The sequence below is a fragment of the Strongylocentrotus purpuratus genome, unplaced genomic scaffold (genome assembly GCF_000002235.5).
Source record: "Strongylocentrotus purpuratus isolate Spur 01 unplaced genomic scaffold, Spur_5.0 spur5_scaffold_20, whole genome shotgun sequence".
Lineage (NCBI taxonomy): Eukaryota > Metazoa > Echinodermata > Echinoidea > Camarodonta > Strongylocentrotidae > Strongylocentrotus > Strongylocentrotus purpuratus.
In genome coordinates, this window is record NW_022145606.1 from 43584773 (window position 1) to 43607452 (window position 22680).

Genomic DNA, 22680 nt, shown 5'->3' on the forward strand with positions numbered 1-22680 from the left:
GGGACTGAGAGGACAACGACACAGTACCCACCAGGTCCCCCAGCAGAAGACGAGACTAGGAGAAAGGTGCAGTCAAATCAACCTACTAGCCATGGACCAGCCTACATCACGTGGTCATCTCGACCACCAGATCGCATCCTCCATCACGAGCAGTCGAACCATGACCGACCATCACGGTCAAGTTTGTCTGTTCGGCAACAAGCCTCAAACCAGCCAACCAGTTCAACAGAACGCATCCTCCATCACCGACAGTCAGATCATGACCAACCATCACGGTCAAGTTTGTCTGTTCGGCAACAAGCATCAAACCAGCCAACCAATTCTAGCCACCAATCCAGGCTAATTGACTCAGCCCCACTTCAGCAACAACCTAGGCCATCCCTGCCGACTACCCAAACCCAACATCAGCTGTCCTCGCCGGTTGGCCAACTTCAACTCAGACCCCAATATCAACTGAGGTCGACGACTCACCAATCCCAACTTTGGCCATCCTCATCAGCTGAGCAACCTAAGCCGACCTCATCCGCTGACCAACCTCAACCTCAGCCATCCTCATCAGCTGACCAACCCCAACATCAGCCGACTTCATCCGCTGACCAACCCCAACATCAGCCGTCCTCATCCGCTGACCAACCCCAACCTCAGCCGTCCTCATCCGCACGTTCGAGATCTGGTCGACAGGTTAAAGTACCCGCCAAGTTTCAAGATTACAAACTGTAAAGACTTTCGAGAACTAATGTTTGCAATAGTGATAGATGATTGAAAGACTTGCTGATTTTCACTTTTCGCTGTCATACCTTGCATTCGCCATGGCCCCATTATTTGTGATAATATGTAATTGATAGAATTCTTGGTTTTTGAACGTTTTGGAAGATTTATGATATTTTCGTAGGACTTGTCAGTAAAGATAGAATTACATTGTCAGTTTTTAATGTTTAGACGGGAAAAAGAAGAAGACAAACTTTCAAACATTTTGTCATGTGTTTTTCCATCAAATTTGTTAGTTACACGTCAATTGGGTGAACTCATTTTTGCTCCTATTTTTTATTTTTACAGAAAAAAAAAAGACTTAAATGTCAATTTTTGTTGCAATTTTGCAATTGTGCTGAATTTTAAGATACCAAAAGAAAAAAAAGAATGTGAGATTCAGACTGTATTGGTCACAGGGTTGACCTGAATTATTTTACAACGATGACTATATAAATGTGTCAAAGGAATTGATGTAATTAGTCAACGTGTGTACATGTTTACATTGTTTTCTGAACATTATTTTTAGTCATTTGACTTATAGTGATGTTTTTAGATATTTGGATTTAAAACAGATTCTTGATACATGAATTCATAAGATGTGTTTTTTCTCATTACATAAATCATGTGTAGTCGAGATTATATCGACCATAGACACGGTATTTGTATAATGTCTCCTTAAATCTGAGACAGTTTTGAAAGAGTTATGTCAGAATGCATGCATATTCTCTGTGTACATTGTATTCCATTATTCAATTGGCTAACTTATTCTAAAAAAAAAAAATTAAAAAAAGAAAAAATTAAGTGATTCATGAAACAGTGATATATTTTTCTTTAGGTGAAGACATTGCCATGTATTTTGTTTATAGTTTTGTTAAAAATTGCCAAATTGGGTATGAAGTATTTGATATTTTGTCATTTGTGACAGAAACAGGAAAAAAAGGAAATTATTTAATGTTTATGTCTACAAATCATCCGACTGGAATTTTCAGGGTGAAAAAAGATAGAACCCATTGAAGTTAGGACGTTGCTTGAAAGATGTTCATTGATGAAAGCATACCATTTTTTTGTATTCGCTATATGTGTGACCTTTCAAGTTAAACAGTTTAATTTTCCCTAATATGAATAGATGCTGTTCCTTAAAAAAAAAAAAGGGAAAAAAAGAGAGAATTGTACAGAAGGAATACTTCATGATTTGATGCGTTCAGGTATTTCAAGCAAATTTTATGTGACGCATTTTCTTCGGAAACAAATGCATGTTAATACGATGTATCTTTTAAAATGAGGACATTTTTCTGTGAAGATGGTATATTATGTAAGGTTTTAATTTCACTGATCCAAGTGGTTACTTGTGTATTTTACACTGTACATTTAGTTTTCCACTCCGATATGCTTTAGCGCACTCCTGACCTACATTCATTCTCTCCTGTCTGCTAGCTCTTGGCTTCTATTGTTCTGTCCCTATTCATTCATCCTCATGCACATTACCTGCTATAGCACCACACACACACACACTCTTCCTTATCTCTTAGCTATTCAACCCAGCACACATGGCACATGGCACTCTATCTTTTACAAGCTTTTCTATTGGTTACCTACTTATTGTCCAATCTTGTGATTGGTTATTATTGTTTGATGGACTGCATGTCAGCCATCTTGGCAGCCATTTTGTGGTTGGAATAAAAATCTATAGTGCAGCTCAAGTCCTCAACCATGTGAGACCACTTTTGTTTTGGGTGGGACTTTACACTATTAAAGGTACTATGTCCCTTTTGCAGCCAACCTCAAATGCTGTAGAACTTTGCAGGAATTATGAATATGTCATGTATGTCCTATCTGTGAAATTTAAACGTTAGCAGTGTCCTCGTATTCAAATTATGCAAGGAAACCCGTTTACTTGCTAGACTTCACTGTCAGACACTATTGAGTGACTGACTGGCTTTTTTTCTTCTTTGGTTTGGTAACATACATGAAAAGAGTTGTAAAGGGTACATGAGCATTTGTCTACATCAATAACCCACTTCTTGGCCAAGATTAAACTGATTGAATCTTTGCGCAGCATAAAACGTATGACCATTCGGTACAAATGTCTGTCTGAAAATCAAGACTATTACTTTTGGGCTCTATAGCCCTAAAGTCGATTTGACAACTAATAGTCATTATTTTCCCACTTGAAGACATTTTCAAGCCCCACCTTTTTTAGGGAAGTTCTAAATTAGTATTATCTTTCAAATGCAGTTGGAATTTAAATTTTTCATTTTTTTGGCCTGCAAATGGGACATAGTACCTATAACCATGTGTTATTTTATTTTTTCATATTATTTTCTTAAATCATGTAAACAACCCAAAGCTATGTCTGTGACGTTGGACAATCATTGTAATTATTTCATGTTCTGCAGACCTATGATGTTAGTAAGTGCACCCATGTCATCAGCTACAAACCAATCAGCAGTGAGAAGTTTATCTGCGGAGTTGCATCAGGTAAAGTGTGAACACCAAACTGCAATTTAATTTGTTTCATTGTTCCCACGCCAAATCGTGTAGCATTCTTTTATTCCTTATAAAAATTTAGTGCTGTTCATTGTTATGTTATAGATCTACATGCATTTTGCTTTTTAATTGTAAAAAAATTATACAATTCAGACTAGACTTCGAGACAGATTATTAATAAATGAAGCATTACATTAAATTAATGTATGCATTTTGCATGATAATTATTATTTCTCAAAAATATTAATTTTGTAAAGAGAACTTTGATAGGGTTACTTTTGCCAAAAAATTGGAATGTTCTGTTTATCAAATCGTCTTCTTATGACAGGAAAGTGGATCCTAAAGCCGGAATTTATCACAGACAGTTTCGACAAGGACAAATGGCAGGCGGAGTCTACGTATGAGTGGAGCGAGGCCGATGCGTCAGAGAACGTCCTACCGGGTCTCCTGACGGCTCCAAGGCGATGGAGGGAGAAGATTGCTGCCAGCGGACATGGAGCCTTCCACGATTGGAAAGTATTGCTCCATGTCACTAACGATGCGGTTCGGAGAAGGTATGTGTTTAAAACAGAGGTGCGCCCCTCCCCCACCCTCTTCCTGTGTTTATCATCAGAGAAATCTATATTTAAAGGTGAACACCAAAGGCTTAAAAAAAAAAATAGACAAATTACGTACCAATCAGAAGTCCACAGATTATAATAATGATAATTTTAAATCTTTGACACGTCACGTTAAGAAGTATAAGACAAAAGAAAATTCCCCTTTTGAAGCTGCTAAAACCAGAAGAAGCTAAGTTCAGCACAGGAGTTCAATATTTGTGACATCACATCATGTACGACTTGAGAGTTGTCAACAAAAAAGGGTGTTATTTGTCTGTGGCTGATTGGACTATTGTGCCAGTGATTTAGTTGATTACATTTGTTTAAAAGTGAGCATAGATATCTTGATTCTTGAAAGAACTTTTATGTAAGGAAAGAACATGTCCTTCATATCATAAATCTTTTTGCTTCGTATTTTTCATTAAAAATACCTTGAATTCCCTCCCCCAAAAAATTCTGAGCACGAAGATTCAAGGTGTACCGTATAGTCTGAATGCGCCTACCGTCCAGCCAGAACTTACTCAAGTTACTAAGTTTTTCATGTTTTAGTTATGCTAATTACCCTGCCAGCTGCATGGTTCTCAGTTTTGAGGGAATTTAACTATGTGTGAAATATATCTGCCTCAGATTACTCCAAAACTAATTAAAATCCCATTAATATGTGAAAAATCGTGGTGATCTGCCGACGACTGCATTTGTTAGGTTTAAGCAAGTAGGATTTAGCGGTACGGCCGCGTTTGGCCATTCACGATTGACTGATGAATAATGGGCATCTTTTTTTATCACAGAGAAAGTATATTAATAATAATAATAATAATAGTGGGTTCTTGTATAGCGCTCATGTCAGTCAGATTTGACCCTCCTGGCGCTCCCAATTTGGAATGCACTCCCTAGACATATTAAACAGTGTACATCTCTCTATTCATTTAAAGCTACACTAAAAAAACACATTATTTCACAATATAATGTATAAAGATAAAAAATAAAATAAAAGCGTTTTTTATAAAACTTTAGAAACTACATTAAATTTTGGTCTGACATTACATAGTAATACTGATGATTCAACATTTTGGCGCATGAGGACACTTGCACTTGCACAAACACGCACCACCCGCACCATTGTTTTTGTTTAGTTTCTCTCTTATCTCTGTCATTAACGTATAATTAGTAGCCTTATAAAGACGAGATTCATATGCTAATTCTATAATTATTTATATTGAATCAAACTGCTTATATTCACATTTAATTGTATTATTGTAATATATATATATCATTTGAGTGTCATGGCCCCTCTTCTTGTTACTTTGCCAATATTTCACAACTCATTTTTATCTTAGCTCGGTTGACCGTCTGCTCAAGCTTTTGCTTATAACGGCGACCTTCTGCTTTCTTTCTTTATACACGCAATGGCCCAACGTATAAAATTACTCTTACTCATGTATTATACATTTGTTTCTATATTTTGTATATTGTTTGCATACCTTATGTTTTATATAATTATCCATATTTGTCGTATAACTGATTTTGTTTGATTGCAGAAAATAAAGTCTTTGAAAAAATTATAAAAAAATAAATAAAAAAACAATTATTACCCTGGCTTGAGCACGGCTGCCATACGCCGCTCTATATTAACGTAGGATTATATCTTGTTGACCCAAGATGCTATATTTATAATATTTCAACTGAAAAAATGTATTCAATAAACTTCTAAGACATGGTAAAGCACTTTGTCTTAGCTTAGACGATAGATCAGACAAAATACAAAAATACAAAATATCCTGGAAATATTGTGAGACGAAAGACTTCATGCATGGCTGATTGTCAACGAAACGAAGTTTGTTGTTTGTTGCTACGGTGAAAACAAATTTGTTTAATAAAATTATGAATTTCCATAATTGTATCAAACGAATTCCTTTTCACTGGCTGCTTGCCGTAGCATCAAACGCAATTAACAAAAGACTTGACTCCGTTTCGTTGACAATCAGCCCGAGACAAAAGACCTGATGCATGGCTGATTGTCAACGAAACGGAGTTAAATCTTTTGTCAATTCTGCTTGTTGCTATGGCAAGCAGCCAGTGAAAATGAATTTGTTTGATACAATTATGGAAATTCATAATTTTATTAAACAAATTTGTTTTCACTGGATGCCTACCGTAGCAACAAACAACAAACTTTGTTTTGTTGACGATCAGCCATGCATGAAGTCTTTTGTCTTCTCCAGCCAATAAAAACCAATTTGTTTAATACAATTATGAAAATGCAAGCAAAAACAAACAGAACTTTGTTATTCCTGGCTCATTATTGTTGATTGAGGTGTCATATGAAAGGACAGAAAATGAACTTTCTAGAAATGTGGTTTTCTCTTTGAATTTCAGATACGGCTCGCCAAATAACTTTTTGGTATCCTTTCTTCAAATTTTTTTTAATCACTCATGCATGAAATATGCATCATATGAGTTGCATCAAATGAAAGAGGAGGGTCTAAGCTTTACAAATATGTGTCATTTATTTATTATAATTGTGATAAATGATAAAACATTAATATTTCTCTGTTTCGTTTTTTCTAGGACGCACTATATATTATATAGACAAAATCAATCCAAATTGGACAGGTTCTTGACTGTAATTTCCACATCCTCTTCTCCCTCTCTCTCTCTCTCCCCCTCTTTTCTCCCTCACTCTCTCTCTCTTTCTCTCTCCCTCTCTTTCTCTCTTTGTCTCTCTCTCTCCCTCTCTCTCCCTCTCTCCATCTCTCCCTCTCTCTCTCTCACTCTCTCACTCCCTCACTTTCTCTACCTCTCCCTTCCTCCCTCTTTAACTCTCTGTACTTCCAGAGTTCTTGAGGCGGGTGGAGGGCAGTGTGTCCCAGTGACTTTCCCCATCAAGGAACCCGCAGCACTTGTTTCTTTGGTCACTCATGTCATCGTGGACAAGTGCCACGAGAAGGACGTCCAGTGTTTAAAAGAAAGAGGCATCCAATGTCTACCTCCAGAATGCATTAAGGAGCATCTCTTTCAGGTAAGTATCCAGTAAGAATACCGAAGGTGTGTGAAGAAAGAGGAAGGGGGCCCTATTTGATTAAGTAAGCTAGACTGGCACCCTTGTCATCATCTACAATTGCCATTGAGAAGGACGTTCAGTGTCTAGAAGCAAGAGGCAACTCTTGTCTCCTTTCAGAATTCAATTCAGAGTATCTCTTTCAGGTAGATATGAAGAAAGAATACAAGGGTGGTGAAAGAGGGGCTATATTTGGGCCAGGTAAAACACACTGATTGAAACGTCAAGAATCAAGTGCTTCGTAGCAGAGCTCACCAGCCCTTCTCAGGACTTTTTCCTGTGTAAGAATTTACATGGTGTAACCCTGAAAACTGTCTCTACAATTCAGTATCTTACCATGAAAATTATCGCTTATTCTTCTCTCAATTATGTTCTAGGTGAGTGGTTTGTATTTTTGGCCCGACCTTTCTTAGTATTCCTTGTACCGGTAAGTGTTGTTTCTCCAACATAAATGCAGCATCTAGACACATAATGTAGTATCGCAGGGCTGCCAACCTTTGGAAAGAGTTTGGAGTGAGATATTGCGAGGGAGCGAAGCGACCAAGCCCGAGGGCACGAAACCCCCGAGGGGGGGGGGGGGGGGGGGGTGGTGTGGAAGGTGTGGAAAGGGGTAATTGTCCCCCTACCACGGTAGGGAGCTTTTACAATTTTGCAATTGAAATGGTGCAATCTGGTGCATACTTCAACCCTGATTCCACAAATACATAAGGCAGGATTCAAATAGGTTAATTGATTTCATGAAGTACACTGACCTTGAAAAATACAAACTTCCACATTTGTAAGTGCATTATTCCAAATCAACTGTCTTTATAAGCTTAGCAGTTGAACCTCAACTTATGATTATCTGTAACAAAATGGACAAATCCTCACTCAACAGGAACATGCATACTAAAAATTATAAATAGATATATAATATATAAAAACAATTAATATAAAAATTAATAAATAGATATATAATGAATATATAAAAAAATACTAAAAAAAAATAAATCAATACTGCACAATTTTCATTCTTCAAAATAAGTATATATAGGACGGCCCAGGCCCATTATCCGATCGCAAACACTGAGCCACCCGGGCCGGGCTGGGGGCCAGGCGCGATGTACAGCGATGACAGGCCATGGCATCGACACTCGCTTGTCGTGTCTCGCACAAAAACCCCGCTTCATAGTAAAGTGACGACGTCACTCGCACATGCAGGATAAGCCAATCGCAATTCACTATCTGGTCTTTGCGCGGCAAACCGAAACCAATTTGCATTGATGGTTTAGAAAACTACATGGGGTATGGACTATGTTGCGTGTTAACTAGTAATCCCACATAATTCCCTTTTTTAATTAAACTACTAAAAAGCAGTATCCCTCCAGACAAGAAAACACTTAATAAATGATCACATCCAGACAAATTGATTATGGTTAAAAACTGGTTCTATATTCTATAATTTCACATAAGATACAATGATTACAGAATTATCAGAAACCTCTTCTGTCTATCTCAACAGTGACAGACAAGTATCACTAGGCCCTTGGTAGTTACTATTAATAATCAAACATAGATAACTTCCAACAGCACATTAATGTAAAGGAGACTCAACTTAGTCACTATGGTATTAATGATTACCGCTGAATACAAGTCTCGAAATATCAGGAGTCTAGCTGTTCAGTACAACTTAAAACAGTACTAAAACAAGTCAGTTAAATATCATTCCCACTGCATGAATAATAACAGTCAAGAAAATACTACTCAAATCTAAGCTAGACAGCGTTTAGATTTACTTACATAGGCACGAAATATTGTGGTTCAAGAAACCGCTAAACAAATCTCTACTTGTGTATGTGTACGGAATGCACAACACGAGAATACAACAATATATCGGTGGATCTAGACTATAGCAGATCTAGATCAGTAGACCAGGCATAGATCTAGGCCTAGAACTAGTGCAATTATAAACATGTAAAATATGTGTTAGTAAGCGTACGCACTCAACAACAGGCACTCAGTCAGTCAAAATAAGGCCTCACAATGATAAACAATGCAAAGCATAAATCACAATATAATTAACGTTACGTGAGTCATTGGAGTTGAATTCAAAGTAGATCTTCTTCAAGTTCTAGGTAGATGTAGAAACTAGCTAGTCGAAAACAGTGGTCGACGAGCTGGTTGTCGATCGCGTAGGATATGCAGACGATGATCGACGCTAGGTGAATACCACGATGATGAAGACGGTGTTGAAGACAACGATGATGACAACAATGATGAAGACGACGCTGGTGAAGACAGCGATGATGAAGTCGACGATGAAGACGACGCTGGTGAAGACAGCGATGATGAAGACAACGGTGATGAAGACAACGATGATGAATCAGTTAACAGATGAATACAATGATGATGCAGTCAATGTCAATAGATCAACTTCAGTGACTTGCGATGCAGGTCGAAGAATCAAATGTCGAGACAATATATATGAAGTCGATGATAAAAGGTTGTCAAACAATAATGCAGGTGAGAAAAACGTTAGATCATATTAAATGTTCTATTCTCACTGCTGGTGAATTAAAGTGTCGTCAATGTTGAACATCGAGAGAGTCAAAATATATCTTGCAAAACGTACAAGATGTAAATAGGTGAGCACGTCCACCGGGAATGGTCCGGGGACGTAGCAGTTCAATCCTCGTTGGATACAATTTTCTAGGTACAAAAATCAACACAATAACAGCATGTGTGTATACCAATATTAAAACAGCTTACTGATTCCCGCACAGGAAAATCAGAAGAGCGCCAATCAACTACAGCGCGATTGGTTCAAAACACGCGCACATGTATGTTAATTAAGCACGTGATCTAAATACTTATGAATAAATACGCGTACATCTATGTTAATTGGTCATGTGATGAAAATACTAATGAATAAACATCGTTATATAATAAATCGAGTTAAAACCAGTTCTGAGGACATGGCGTAATACCAAATCCTCGAACTCTCAATGACTTCTAAAGCGGCCATTTTGGATTAAAAACACAATATGTATACCAGTGAATTATAAATGAATGCACTGTAACATTTGTCGCTACATTAACCCCCCTACTAGACCCGAGCTTGCGTAAGCTCCGAGGGGCGAAAATACACACTTAAAAATATAAAGGAAACATATGTACAAAATACATTAATATACATGAAAATAACCACTATTTATGCGACACGTTCAATGTAGTGAACCTGAACGTACCTCTGCGGCCAGTGGACGTGGCGGCCTGAACGTGTGACACGCGCAGTAGGTCGCGATTTCACCAGAGCAGAAGCAGGCGTAGGAGCAGGTGCAGGAGCAGGCGCAGGAGCAGGCGCAGAGGTTGCGCGAAGTGCTGTGCGCAGAGGAGAGGAGACGGTAGGCGCTCCCTCTAGAGGCACGTCAGCCGCAGTAGTCCTAGCCGAAACGCTTTCCAAAAATGCGGGTTTCAGTCGATCAATGCTTACAGAAACATGCTTGCCCTTTTGCTCAATAACGAAAAACTTCGGGTTTCGTTTGAGAACCTTGAACGGACCCAAATACGGAGGCTGTAATGGCTTACGGACAGCATCGATACGCAAGAAAATATGCGTACAAGTATCGAGAGACCTATGTACAAAACTGGTCTGTGGTGACCTACGTGTCGCTGTAGGCGCTAAAACAGACATATGGTCCTTCAAGCGTTGGACGTAGTCCGCGGGGTCAACAGTATCGTGTCGCGTAGGCACTATCAGCTGGCCTGGAAGACGCAACGCCGTCCCGTAGACTAGTTCGGCAGCGGAAGCTCCGATGTCTTCCTTAATAGCTGCGCGGATACCCAACATGACCAAAGGAAGGTATTCTTGCCAACGGTTCGGCTCGGGTTGAGATTTGAGAGAGGCTTTAAGTTGCCGATGGAACCGTTCCACCATACCGTTGGCCTGCGGGTGGTAGGCCGTGGTGGCTATGGTCCGACAACCTAGCAAATTAGCTAATGCAGTGAAAAGCGCAGATTGAAACTGACGACCTCGATCATGCGTAATCGTGGCTGGAGCTCCAAAGCGAGCTACCCAGTTCTCCACTAGAGCTATGGCTATTGTCTCGGCAGTGGCATCCGCTATCGGGATCGCTTCGGGCCAACGGGTGAACCTGTCGATACAAGTCAGCAGATAAATGTGCCCTTTCGAGGGCGGTAGTGGCCCAACAAGATCAATATGAACGTGTGCAAAACGGGCATCGGGGTTGGCAAAAGTGCCAAGCGGTGAGTGCGTATGACGTTGGATCTTTGCGCGCTGACATGGGATGCAAGTACGCGCCCATGTACAAATGTCCTTGTTCATACCCCGCCACACAAAACGGGCCGCTATAAGCTTTTGCGAAGCTTTAATGCCCGGATGCGCGAGATTGTGCAGATTGTCAAACAACGATCGACGGTGCGCTACCGATACATACGGCCGCGGATGCCCTGTGGACATGTCGCACCAAATGTGCGCGTCCCCTTCCGGAAGGAGGACCTTCTCAAATTTGAGCGAGGTTGACGTGTCTGAGCGCAGAGCAGCGAGCTCAACGTCATCGACTTGGTCGGTCGCGACTACACGCAGGTTAATCGAGTTCGGTAATTGCACTGAGTCAATCTCGGTGCGAGAAAGTGCATCAGCTACCTGATTATCAACGCCTCGAATATGGCGTATGTCGGAGGTAAACTGTGACACGTAATCGAGTTGCCGCGCTTCCCTAGGGGAATGTCGATCGGGCGATGTCTTGAGTGCGAAGGTAAGAGGCTTGTGGTCTGTAAAAACAAAAAAATCACGCCCCTCTAAGAAGTATCGGAAATGGCGTATTCCGAGGTAAATGGCTAGCAGCTCTCGACCAAAGGTACTATACCTAGTCTCGGGAGGCTTGAGGCGGCGAGAAAAGAACGCAAGCGGTCGCCACTCCCCTTCATGGAGTTGCTGTAACACACCACCTACGGCGAGATCGGAAGCGTCTACCGCGAGGCTTGTAGGTAGCTCAACAGACGGGTATGTAAGCATCGTGACGTTCGCGAGGTCCTCTTTGACAGCCGCGAAAGCAGAGTCGCACACAGGGGACCAATCTAACGCCTTTCGAGAGCGCTTAGGTTGCTTGCGCAGCAAATCAGTCAAGGCGGCCAGCGAGGATGCGCACTTAGGCATAAATCGGCGGTAAAAATTAACCATGCCTAAGAACCGGCGCAGCTGGCGTAGCGAGGTAGGGCGCGGAAATTTGCGAATTACCGCGACCTTGTCATCCATCGGGGAGACGCCCTGGGCAGTCACATGGTGCCCTAGAAAGTCTAGTGCTTCGACTCCAAACTGGCATTTGTCAGGATGCACTACTACTCCATAATCACGGAGGCTTGTGAACAGCTGGCGCAAATGAGTCTCGTGCTGTTCGGGATTCTCGCTGGCAACAAGAATATCATCAAGATACACGAATACAAATGGCAGGTCACGGACGACCCTATCAATAAACCTTTGAAAGGTTTGCGCCGCGTTGCGTAGTCCGAATGGCATGCGTCGGAAATGGAATAACCCAAAAGGGGTTGTCAGCGCGGTCTTCTTCACATCATCAGGGTGTACGGGGATCTGATGATATGCGCGCACTAAGTCAACTTTGGAAAATACGCACTTGTCTCGCAACTGTGCGGCAAAGTCGTGAAGGTGCGGAATGGGATAGCGATCCGGGACGGTCACGCGATTAAGAGCGCGGTAATCGCCACATGGTCGCCAACCGCCTGACTTCTTTGGCACCATGTGGAGCGGCGACGCCCATGAACTGTCTGAGGGCTCGACAATGCCCAAATCGAGTAACCGGCCAAACTCGTCTTTAGCGATCTTGTGTTTGTCCGGCGCTAAGCGTCGAGGTCGTGCCGAAACTGGTGGGCCGGTTGTGAGTATTCTATGTGTGACGTCATGTTTCAACGGACAGTTCTTAAACATGGGCCGAGTTACTTCCGTGAACTCGGCAAGTAAGCGTTTGTAGACAGAATCGGAGTCTACTTGCACTATTGTGAGATTCAGCGACGGTAAGTCGGAGGCGATGCCATGTACGGACAGACTAGTGGTGGCATCCCAAAGTCGGTTGGTGCGCAAATCCACTAGTAAGCCGTAATGCCTCAAAAAATCTGCGCCGAGGATAGGCTGCGAAACATCGGCCAATATGAATGACCACTTAAACGAACGCCGCAGCCCAATACACACTGTGAGCTCACGCTGCCCATATGTGCATATGCGCGTCTTGTTTGCAGCCTGCAAAACGAGTGGCATAAGGTGCCTCTTATCAGCGGTGTTGGCAGGAATTACGCTTACCGCGGCACCCGTATCGACCAAAAATCGTGTCCCAGAATCTCTATCTGTGACATAGAACAAGCGACCGTCACGAAGAGGGCCAGTGAGGGGTGTCGCGCCCACCTCCTGGCCTAGATGTTTTCCGCCGGCTTGCTATATGTGCATGGCGGGCGGCACTGGTGAGCCTTGTCACCCCACTTCTCATGATACCAGCAAACTTCAGAAGTGCTCGCTGATTTATAGCGGGATGAGTCGCGCTTCCTGTTGCTGCTCATGCTTCTCATGCTGCTGCTTCGGCTCCGCATGCAACCGATAGTGGCGGTCAATTCCTTGACCAATTTCGTGAGCGCAGCAACTTGGTGCTGAAGAGTATTGGGTTCAGTCATGACGCCGCGCCACGCCCACTGTTCACACAACTAAATTCAATGTATCAGTAAGAAATGTGATTATCTAATGGTAAAAAAAAAAAATATTAATAAGCAAAGGTAATCTAACTAAATGTTTCTTATCTCAGGGGGATCACGTCGGGGTCACCAATTTGGAAAACTACATGGGGTATGGACTATGTTGCGTGTTAACTAGTAATCCCACATAATTCCCTTTTTTAATTAAACTACTAAAAAGCAGTATCCCTCCAGACAAGAAAACACTTAATAAATGATCACATCCAGACAAATTGATTATGGTTAAAAACTGGTTCTATATTCTATAATTTCACATAAGATACAATGATTACAGAATTATCAGAAACCTCTTCTGTCTATCTCAACAGTGACAGACAAGTATCACTAGGCCCTTGGTAGTTACTATTAATAATCAAACATAGATAACTTCCAACAGCACATTAATGTAAAGGAGACTCAACTTAGTCACTATGGTATTAATGATTACCGCTGAATACAAGTCTCGAAATATCAGGAGTCTAGCTGTTCAGTACAACTTAAAACAGTACTAAAACAAGTCAGTTAAATATCATTCCCACTGCATGAATAATAACAGTCAAGAAAATACTACTCAAATCTAAGCTAGACAGCGTTTAGATTTACTTACATAGGCACGAAATATTGTGGTTCAAGAAACCGCTAAACAAATCTCTACTTGTGTATGTGTACGGAATGCACAACACGAGAATACAACAATATATCGGTGGATCTAGACTATAGCAGATCTAGATCAGTAGACCAGGCATAGATCTAGGCCTAGAACTAGTGCAATTATAAACATGTAAAATATGTGTTAGTAAGCGTACGCACTCAACAACAGTCAAAATAAGGCCTCACAATGATAAACAATGCAAAGCATAAATCACAATACTAGAAATTTAATTCGTCATGGGGACGAATTAGGTGGTCTGTCTTGAATTGATGGATGAAGTACTGATGAACTGATAGATTGAACTGATGTGAAATGAACTGAATCGATGAGCTAAAAGGATGAACTGATAAACTGAACTAAACTGATGAACGAAATATTGAGAAATTATCTACATGATGAATCATGATCAAATTTAATGCAAACAAATATCAAAATAAGTAGTTCTAATGAATATGACACAAAGTATTGATAATAATAATAATAATATAATAATAATAATAATAATAATATAATAATAGCCTAATAGTCCACTCCAAATTTTATTAAACCGAAACGGAAATTCTTTTTGCCCAATTGATCGTGAGCCCGGCAGCCACTGAGCAGCGCCAGATCGACGTTGCTCTATCCCTTATTGTTGAACGCCAAACAAGGTAGCAACAACTCCCATCTTTTAACGTCTTTTGGTATGACGCGGCCGGGGTTCGAACCCACGACCTCCCGGTTGTGAGGCGGACGCTCTACTGACTGAGCCAACACTCCGGTAAATGAACTACTTGATCGTGATCATGATTGTCATGATGACGATAATGATAATCATGATGATGATCATGGTCATGATGATGATGATGATGATGATAATGGTAATGAAGATGACGATGATGATGATTATGGTGATCATGATGATCATGATGATCATGATGATCATGATGATGTTGATGGAATGATTATCATCATAATGACAATGATGATGATCATGAGCGTGATCTTGGAAGTATTGGAAGAATGAGGGGTGATTTAGATAACATATAGTCTCAGCTACAACATACTCGAAAATCAACATAATCCAAGCAGAAATAATGTCGATATATTGCTCGCAAAAGACAGGAATGTTGAATCCAGTTTTGAGAAAAAGTCATGTCCCATAGAGAATACACGCAAAATGTAAAAAATTTACATGCCTCCTTTAATCGCAAAAATACGCCATGATTCCTTTGTCAAAATGAAATATCGTGGCTACTACATTTGTAGAGAATTATCACAGCTAAAACATATCAAAATTTGGAAAAAAATCGATCAATATTTACAGAGATATAATCGATTTTCCAAAAATATGCTGACGTCATAATATGTAAATTGAAATTTTGAGTTCGGAGGCCATTACGATGACGTCATGAGTTAATTGAGGGTCAAATGAGACATGAAATCATATCTCCAATTCATACTCTATCAAAATATGAAAACAAAATTGGGATCACCTTGCATCCTTAAGCGCTACAATGGATTTTGTATAGGCATGTTTTTGCCCATGTATGCTATGTATTACAAGAGCTCGCACGCACGGAAATTATCTTAAACGGACGCTCATTCCGTTATTAATGGGCAGAAAAAGGTGAAAAAGGTATCAAAATGCTTGGGAAAATGTGCCAAATACGATGACAGAGAAAATTTGGCGATTCTACGTTGAAAAATACCAGTACGCGCGAAAACGCGCGCGCATGTGCGTGCGCGCGTTTTTTTGCAAAATGCTTAGAATGGCCTGAAACGTATGCAAAATGAATTTAGGACGATTTTGAGCATTTTTATTTTTTGCGCGCGCGCTGACGCGCGGACGTACGCATGCGCGTGCGTTTTCTGACTTGAAATTGACCGGACGGATATTGGCCTTAATCATGATAAATATGAATGAGAAATGCCTTTTCGTTATGAAGATATGATCATGAGTAAAAAGTACCAAAAAAAACACAAAATGGCGCCTGGATGACGTCATGAAGACTTGATGACCTTGAAAATGTTACACTAACGTCTCATGACAATGACCTATGACTGTGCCAAAATTGAACGAAATTGATTAAACCTATCTTGAGTTATCCTGTTCACAAAAAAGTGGGAACAATAAATAAAAATAAAGAATAATAAATAATAACTAGACATATAATACTTGTTTGGAACAAGTATAGGTGGGCTGGTCAACTAAAATTTGAGACAAAATAGAGCAAAAATAAGCGACATACTGCTTACAAATTCTTAACAAACAATATCATGTAGATTCATAACGTGAACTAAATTCACCTTCTATAGGCATAACACGCAAATTATGAAGTTTTTGACATGAGGCCTTTAATCACAATTTTCACTATGATGACGTCATCAAAATGAAAAATAGTTATCACTGCGCTTGTAGAGAATTGTCTTAGCTACAACATATCGAAATTTTGAAGAAAATTGATCAATATTTACAGAGATACAATCAATTTTACATAAATATGCTGACGTCATAATATGCAAATTCGTATTTTGAGTTCACAGGGCATTGTGATGATGTCACGATACACTTAATGGCCGAATGAGACATGGAATCATATTTCCGACTCATACTCTATCTAAATATGAAAAAAAATTGAGGATCCCGGTGCATTCCAAAGAGCTATAACGGATTTTGTATAGGCATGTTTTTGCCCATATATGCTATGTATGAAAAGAGCTCGCGCGCACTGACATTTATCTTGAATTTACGCTCATCTTGTTAATAATGGTCATAAAGAGATAAACATGGTATCAAATTCCTTGAAAAAATATGAGAAATATCATGAAAGAAAAAAAAATGGCGATTCTGTGTTTTTTAATGGTGTTACGCGCGAAAACGCGCGCTCATGCTCGTACGCGCGATTTTTTATAAAATGCTTAAAATGACCCGAAACGTATGCAAAATAAATTTAGAAAGGTTTTGAGCATTTAAAAATTTTGCGCGCGCACTGACGCGCGGACGTACGCGCATGTGCGCGTTTTTTGACCTGAAATTGACTGGACTGATATTGACCTTGATCATAATAAATATGAATGAGAAATACCTCTTGGTTATGAAGATATGAACATGAGTTTATTTTCAGAAAATTTCACAAAATGGCGCCTAGATGACGTCATCAGTCAAGGTCAAGGTTGAAAACCTTACCGTGTCTTGTCCATATGCCTATACATATGTGTGTCAAATCTCAAGGCATTTGATTGAGTCATTTTTAAGTAATCTTGTTAACAAAAAAGTGGGTAGAATTAAGAAAAATAAATAATAAAGAAAGGCGATTTTAACAAAAATATAAGGTGGTCTGTATTAGATACAGCCCACCTGATAAATAAAAATAATAATAAAGAAAGAAAATTCTGACGAAAACAATAGGTGGTCTGTTGATAACAGACCACCTAATAATTAACGTTACGTGAGTCATTGGAGTTGAATTCAAAGTAGATCTTCTTCAAGTTCTAGGTAGATGTAGAAACTAGCTAGTCGAAAACAGTGGTCGACGAGCTGGTTGTCGATCGCGTAGGATATGCAGACGATGATCGACGCTAGGTGAATACCACGATGATGAAGACGGTGTTGAAGACAACGATGATGACAACAATGATGAAGACGACGCTGGTGAAGACAGCGATGATGAAGTCGACGATGAAGACGACGCTGGTGAAGACAGCGATGATGAAGACAACGGTGATGAAGACAACGATGATGAATCAGTTAACAGATGAATACAATGATGATGCAGTCAATGTCAATAGATCAACTTCAGTGACTTGCGATGCAGGTCGAAGAATCAAATGTCGAGACAATATATATGAAGTCGATGATAAAAGGTTGTCAAACAATAATGCAGGTGAGAAAAACGTTAGATCATATTAAATGTTCTATTCTCACTGCTGGTGAATTAAAGTGTCGTCAATGTTGAACATCGAGAGAGTCAAAATATATCTTGCAAAACGTACAAGATGTAAATAGGTGAGCACGTCCACCGGGAATGGTCCGGGGACGTAGCAGTTCAATCCTCGTTGGATACAATTTTCTAGGTACAAAAATCAACACAATAACAGCATGTGTGTATACCAATATTAAAACAGCTCACTGATTCCCGCACAGGAAAATCAGAAGAGCGCCAATCAACTACAGCGCGATTGGTTCAAAACACGCGCACATGTATGTTAATTAAGCACGTGATCTAAATACTTATGAATAAATACGCGTACATCTATGTTAATTGGTCATGTGATGAAAATACTAATGAATAAACATCGTTATATAATAAATCGAGTTAAAACCAGTTCTGAGGACATGGCGTAATACCAAATCCTCGAACTCTCAATGACTTCTAAAGCGGCCATTTTGGATTAAAAACACAATATGTATACCAGTGAATTATAAATGAATGCACTGTAACATTTGTCGCTACAATGGTTTAGCTTTGCGCATGTGTGGTTAAAAAAATGTTGAAACTTTCGGCAGGGATACTGAATATCCGATATAATAGACATTTTTTTTTTTTAGTTTCTATTTTTGGGGTTCAGCGTGAGAATTCCTATGATCAGCGTGAGAGTTTGAGAATTGGGTGAATTGCGTGAGAGTTGGCAGCCCTGGTATCCCTTTCCTCTTAAAGCCCCTCTAAACTGTTGGGAGGAAAACTTCACTTAAATTGTATCATAATGTTAAAGAGGATGTCATTTAAGACACATTTCTGCAAGGATTTTAAAAACAAATGTGTTTGAGGTTGAATATTGATGAAAGAATACAACATTTAGGTTTTCTGCGTACAACAGAAAACCCCAAACCCAAATTACCATTAATCTCTGTGTATAAGACGCACCCCTAATTTGGGGGCCGGACTTATTATTATTCTTTATTTTTTTTGCCGACTCCGTAGGCAACAAGCCAGGGGAGGATTTCACTAACATTGCCGAGCGATTAATCGCCCAACCCATCGTTCGAACTCTACTCATCGCTGCTGCGTTGAGTAGAGTCAGAGGATTTCACTAAACCCGTCGCAGCAGCGATGCATTTTTAATGAGTAAAGTCTTCGTGAACGAGGATGAGGTCAATCGCATCGCTATACTAGCGTCCTTTTGCCCGCCAGTTTTAACTGCAACAACTTGATACTTCACCAACAAAAGTTGAAAATGGATTCAAGCAACATGCATGATGCCAGTGACGTAAGTTAATTTAGAATTACAAGTTTCGTTGCTATTAGATTGTGGTTTTTCAAAACTATTCATCAACACAGGAGTTTACGATTTTGTTTTTGTTATGGCTCATCGCCAAGTTTTCGTGGTGGGTTTGCTGCGCCTGTGCATAGTCTATGAACGTGCGCGGCGAATACATTGCTATCTACATTAGATGTTAAGATGGCACACACTGTTTCAAAACCCGGTCACTATTTTTGTTGGATATTTGAGTAAAAAATGTAATCAGAATAATACTTTTCAAAGTTCAAGACTCACCGATGTTTCTATCAAAAGATACAGCCCCTCAAAAACTTAACAATATTCATAGCATTTTTGTCAGAATAGACAAAAAAAAGTGGTTCACGCCAGCCCAAGACAATTAAGTTAAGGTCTAACAGTAACACTAACAGTTTAATTAGGTCTAGATCTAACTTTACTTAGTCTAGGGAATCTATCATTTTTTTTTTTGCAATGTCTCTGGATATAGCAGATTTCAAGTAAAGCATCTGGCAACCAGTTGGGCTCGTGCTGCATATCCCTCATTGTTGACAGGGCCATCAAAGTCATCAACACCAACATCAGGAAGCTCATGGTCTCGTCCAAGATAGGGTTCTTTCCAGTCCTTTGATAACCGGTACAACACGGTGCACGCAATGATGATCTGGCATGCCTTCTTTGGTTTTACTCTTAGGCCTCTTCTCAGACAAGGGAATTTCTTCTTGATCTGTCCATTAGTCTGTTCAACAACTACTCGTCCTCTCATGTGAGCCCTGTATTGCAAAAATTGAAAAAATAACCAATAATTATATTTGTATATCAGATAGTCTACACTATAAAATAATTTCCCATAATTGACATAATATTTTTTTAATAGATTGTTGATATTTATGTGGCAGCACTGCAGGATCTCTTCCATTTGAATTTAATATGCCATAATTTTTCAGAAAACTCTACATTGTAACATATTACATCAATCAAAACAAGTCGTTGATGGAGGACGGCAATGCAATTACATTAATCTATTTTTTTTTAATGAAGAAGATGTACTGCATAACACTGCAGTATAGCAGTGGTAATAATTAAGCAGGTCAAGGGTCATATACATGTAATATGAATCACATTGTATAAATCAAAAATAATCTTATACATGAACATAGACCTACAAACATGTATAACATATGGCTGTAGGACAAGCGACCCCTGACAACTCCCCCCCCCCCCCGCCAATTGCCAGCGTGACAATTACCCCCTATAAAATTAAACCCCCCTCCCACCAGTAACGCCACTTCCCAAGGACAATTGCCCCCTATAAAATGAAAAAAATCCCCCTACCCAGGAAAATCACTTCCCAAGGACAATACCCCCCCCCCCCCCCAGAGGAAAATTACCCCCTATGAAATGAAGAAAAAAAAACCTACCCAGGAAAACCACTTCCCAAGGACAATTACCCTCCCCCCAGAGGAAAATTACCCTCTATGAAATGAAAAAAGAGGACAATTACCCCACAAAAAGTTTGCTTTTATCAAAACGAAATAATCCCTTAAAAAAAGTACCATGGTAACCATGATTTTTTTTTAATGGTTATCATGGTACAAAAACAATAAAATACATGGTGGATGGTAATTTGGTAAAAAAAAAACGTGGTTACCATGGTACTTTTTTTGAAGGGATTATCAGGGTAGGCTTCCCCTTTCATGAACAAGGGGGGGGGGGGGAATAGATTTTGGGAGGGGATGGGTAATTTTTCAGCGAGGGGAATTTGACTTTGTGTTGATTTTCCAGGGGGGGGGGTGTGGTTTCCTTGATTTGATTTGATTTGGTTTCTGCATCTTTTTTTCTTTTTTTCATCATACATTTTCATGAACATAATATGGTTTGATATACAGATAATAAACGAAATTAAAAAAATATATTGAATGCATTATTAAGTAAATTAGATGCAAGAGGGCTACAGAAATAAGCTAAGTAGCTTGACGGGGGGGGGGGGGGGGGTCCTGGGGATTGTCCAGAGGGTAATAGGGTCTACGGTATATATATGTATTTTTTTTAAATTCCAACGGTTAAAGTATTATGATGTAGACCTAATTCAATTTAGTAAAATAGATTTACCTATTGTAGGTACGTTCAGCATGTGTTTGGGGGTTGCGGAAAGGGGTCATGAGCCATGATCGTTGGGGGTAGCCCGAGTCACCGAGGAGAACTCCCTCCAATTCTCCACGCTGGAAATCCTGCCCAACATAGGAATTCTCCAATACTCTGCAGTCATGGACAGACCCTGGCCAGCGTGCACAGACATTGATTATGTTGTAATTTGCATCGGTGACAAATTGCACATTGATGCTATGCCACCCCTTCCTATTGACGTACGCATATTCGGTTGTCTTTAGTGGACTGCCGTCAAGCCATACATGAGTACAGTCGATGGCTCCGACGACCATCGGGAAGCCACTCAACTCCAAAAATTCCATTTGCTTCTCACCCGCCGGCCTCCATGTTACTACCTGTTCTTTCAAACTAGCAAGCACCTTTGTCACACGATTGATTATTCTACAAACAGTTGAAATTGAAACACCATGATCTTTCAGTACACTGGAATAAAAATCTGAGGTTGCGTAAAAGTTTAAAGCAACGAAAATCTGCAACCTCGCATCAATAGAATGACTCCTCTGAGTCAACGGCGCAATTCTGTCCTCCAACAAGTCAATAACTCTCATCACACCCTGTCGCGTAAACCTATAATATTTGTGCATCTTTTTATCGTTTAATGTATCCAATGGATTAGTCCTATCCCTAAAAACACGCTCTCTATTAAGTGCTCTCGCGTTATTTATGTAAAGAAGGCGAGCCATGATTAAAATACCTTGCAAAACAACCGAAATCCTCCATACACCGTACCGGTGTACAAAAACTTATAAAAGTTTTCGCGCCAGTATTTGACCTTGAGACAGGAAGTTACGTTTTTGAACTCATCGCAGCTCTGCGAGCACCCTTTGAGCATCCGCTAAGCTGCGATGAGTTAGCGACGGGTTAACCCGTCGCAGGCGCTTAGTGAAATCCATAAGCAACTCATCGTCCATGTGCGATGGGTTCGGTGAGGTTGCGATGGGTTCAAGCCCCTGCGCAGGGTTAGCGATGCATTGCGCGCCTTAGTGAAATCCTCCCCAGGTCCATGTTAAAAAATCTACACAGGAAGGACC

At 40.0% G+C, this 22680-nt stretch overlaps 2 protein-coding genes across 4 annotated transcripts in view; one reads left to right on the plus strand and one right to left on the minus strand.

Annotated features, from left to right (window-relative positions):
- Positions 1-22680, plus strand: part of LOC100892411 — a 64368-nt gene that overhangs the window by 7992 nt on the left and 33696 nt on the right. For all 3 annotated transcript variants that reach the window (XM_030993403.1, XM_030993404.1, XM_030993405.1), the window contains exons 2-4: positions 3147-3228; positions 3566-3791; positions 6672-6855. In XM_030993403.1, the coding sequence (XP_030849263.1) occupies positions 3147-3228; positions 3566-3791; positions 6672-6855 (492 nt within the window). The remainder of the gene's footprint in view (positions 1-3146; positions 3229-3565; positions 3792-6671; positions 6856-22680) is intronic.
- Positions 19958-22017, minus strand: LOC115927461 (putative nuclease HARBI1). Its single transcript, XM_030993406.1, has 2 exons — positions 21593-22017; positions 19958-20253 (listed from the first exon to the last, which is right to left on the minus strand). Exons 1-2 carry the CDS (start codon positions 21949-21951, stop codon positions 19977-19979), a joined length of 636 nt encoding a protein of 211 aa, XP_030849266.1. The 5' UTR covers positions 21952-22017; the 3' UTR covers positions 19958-19976.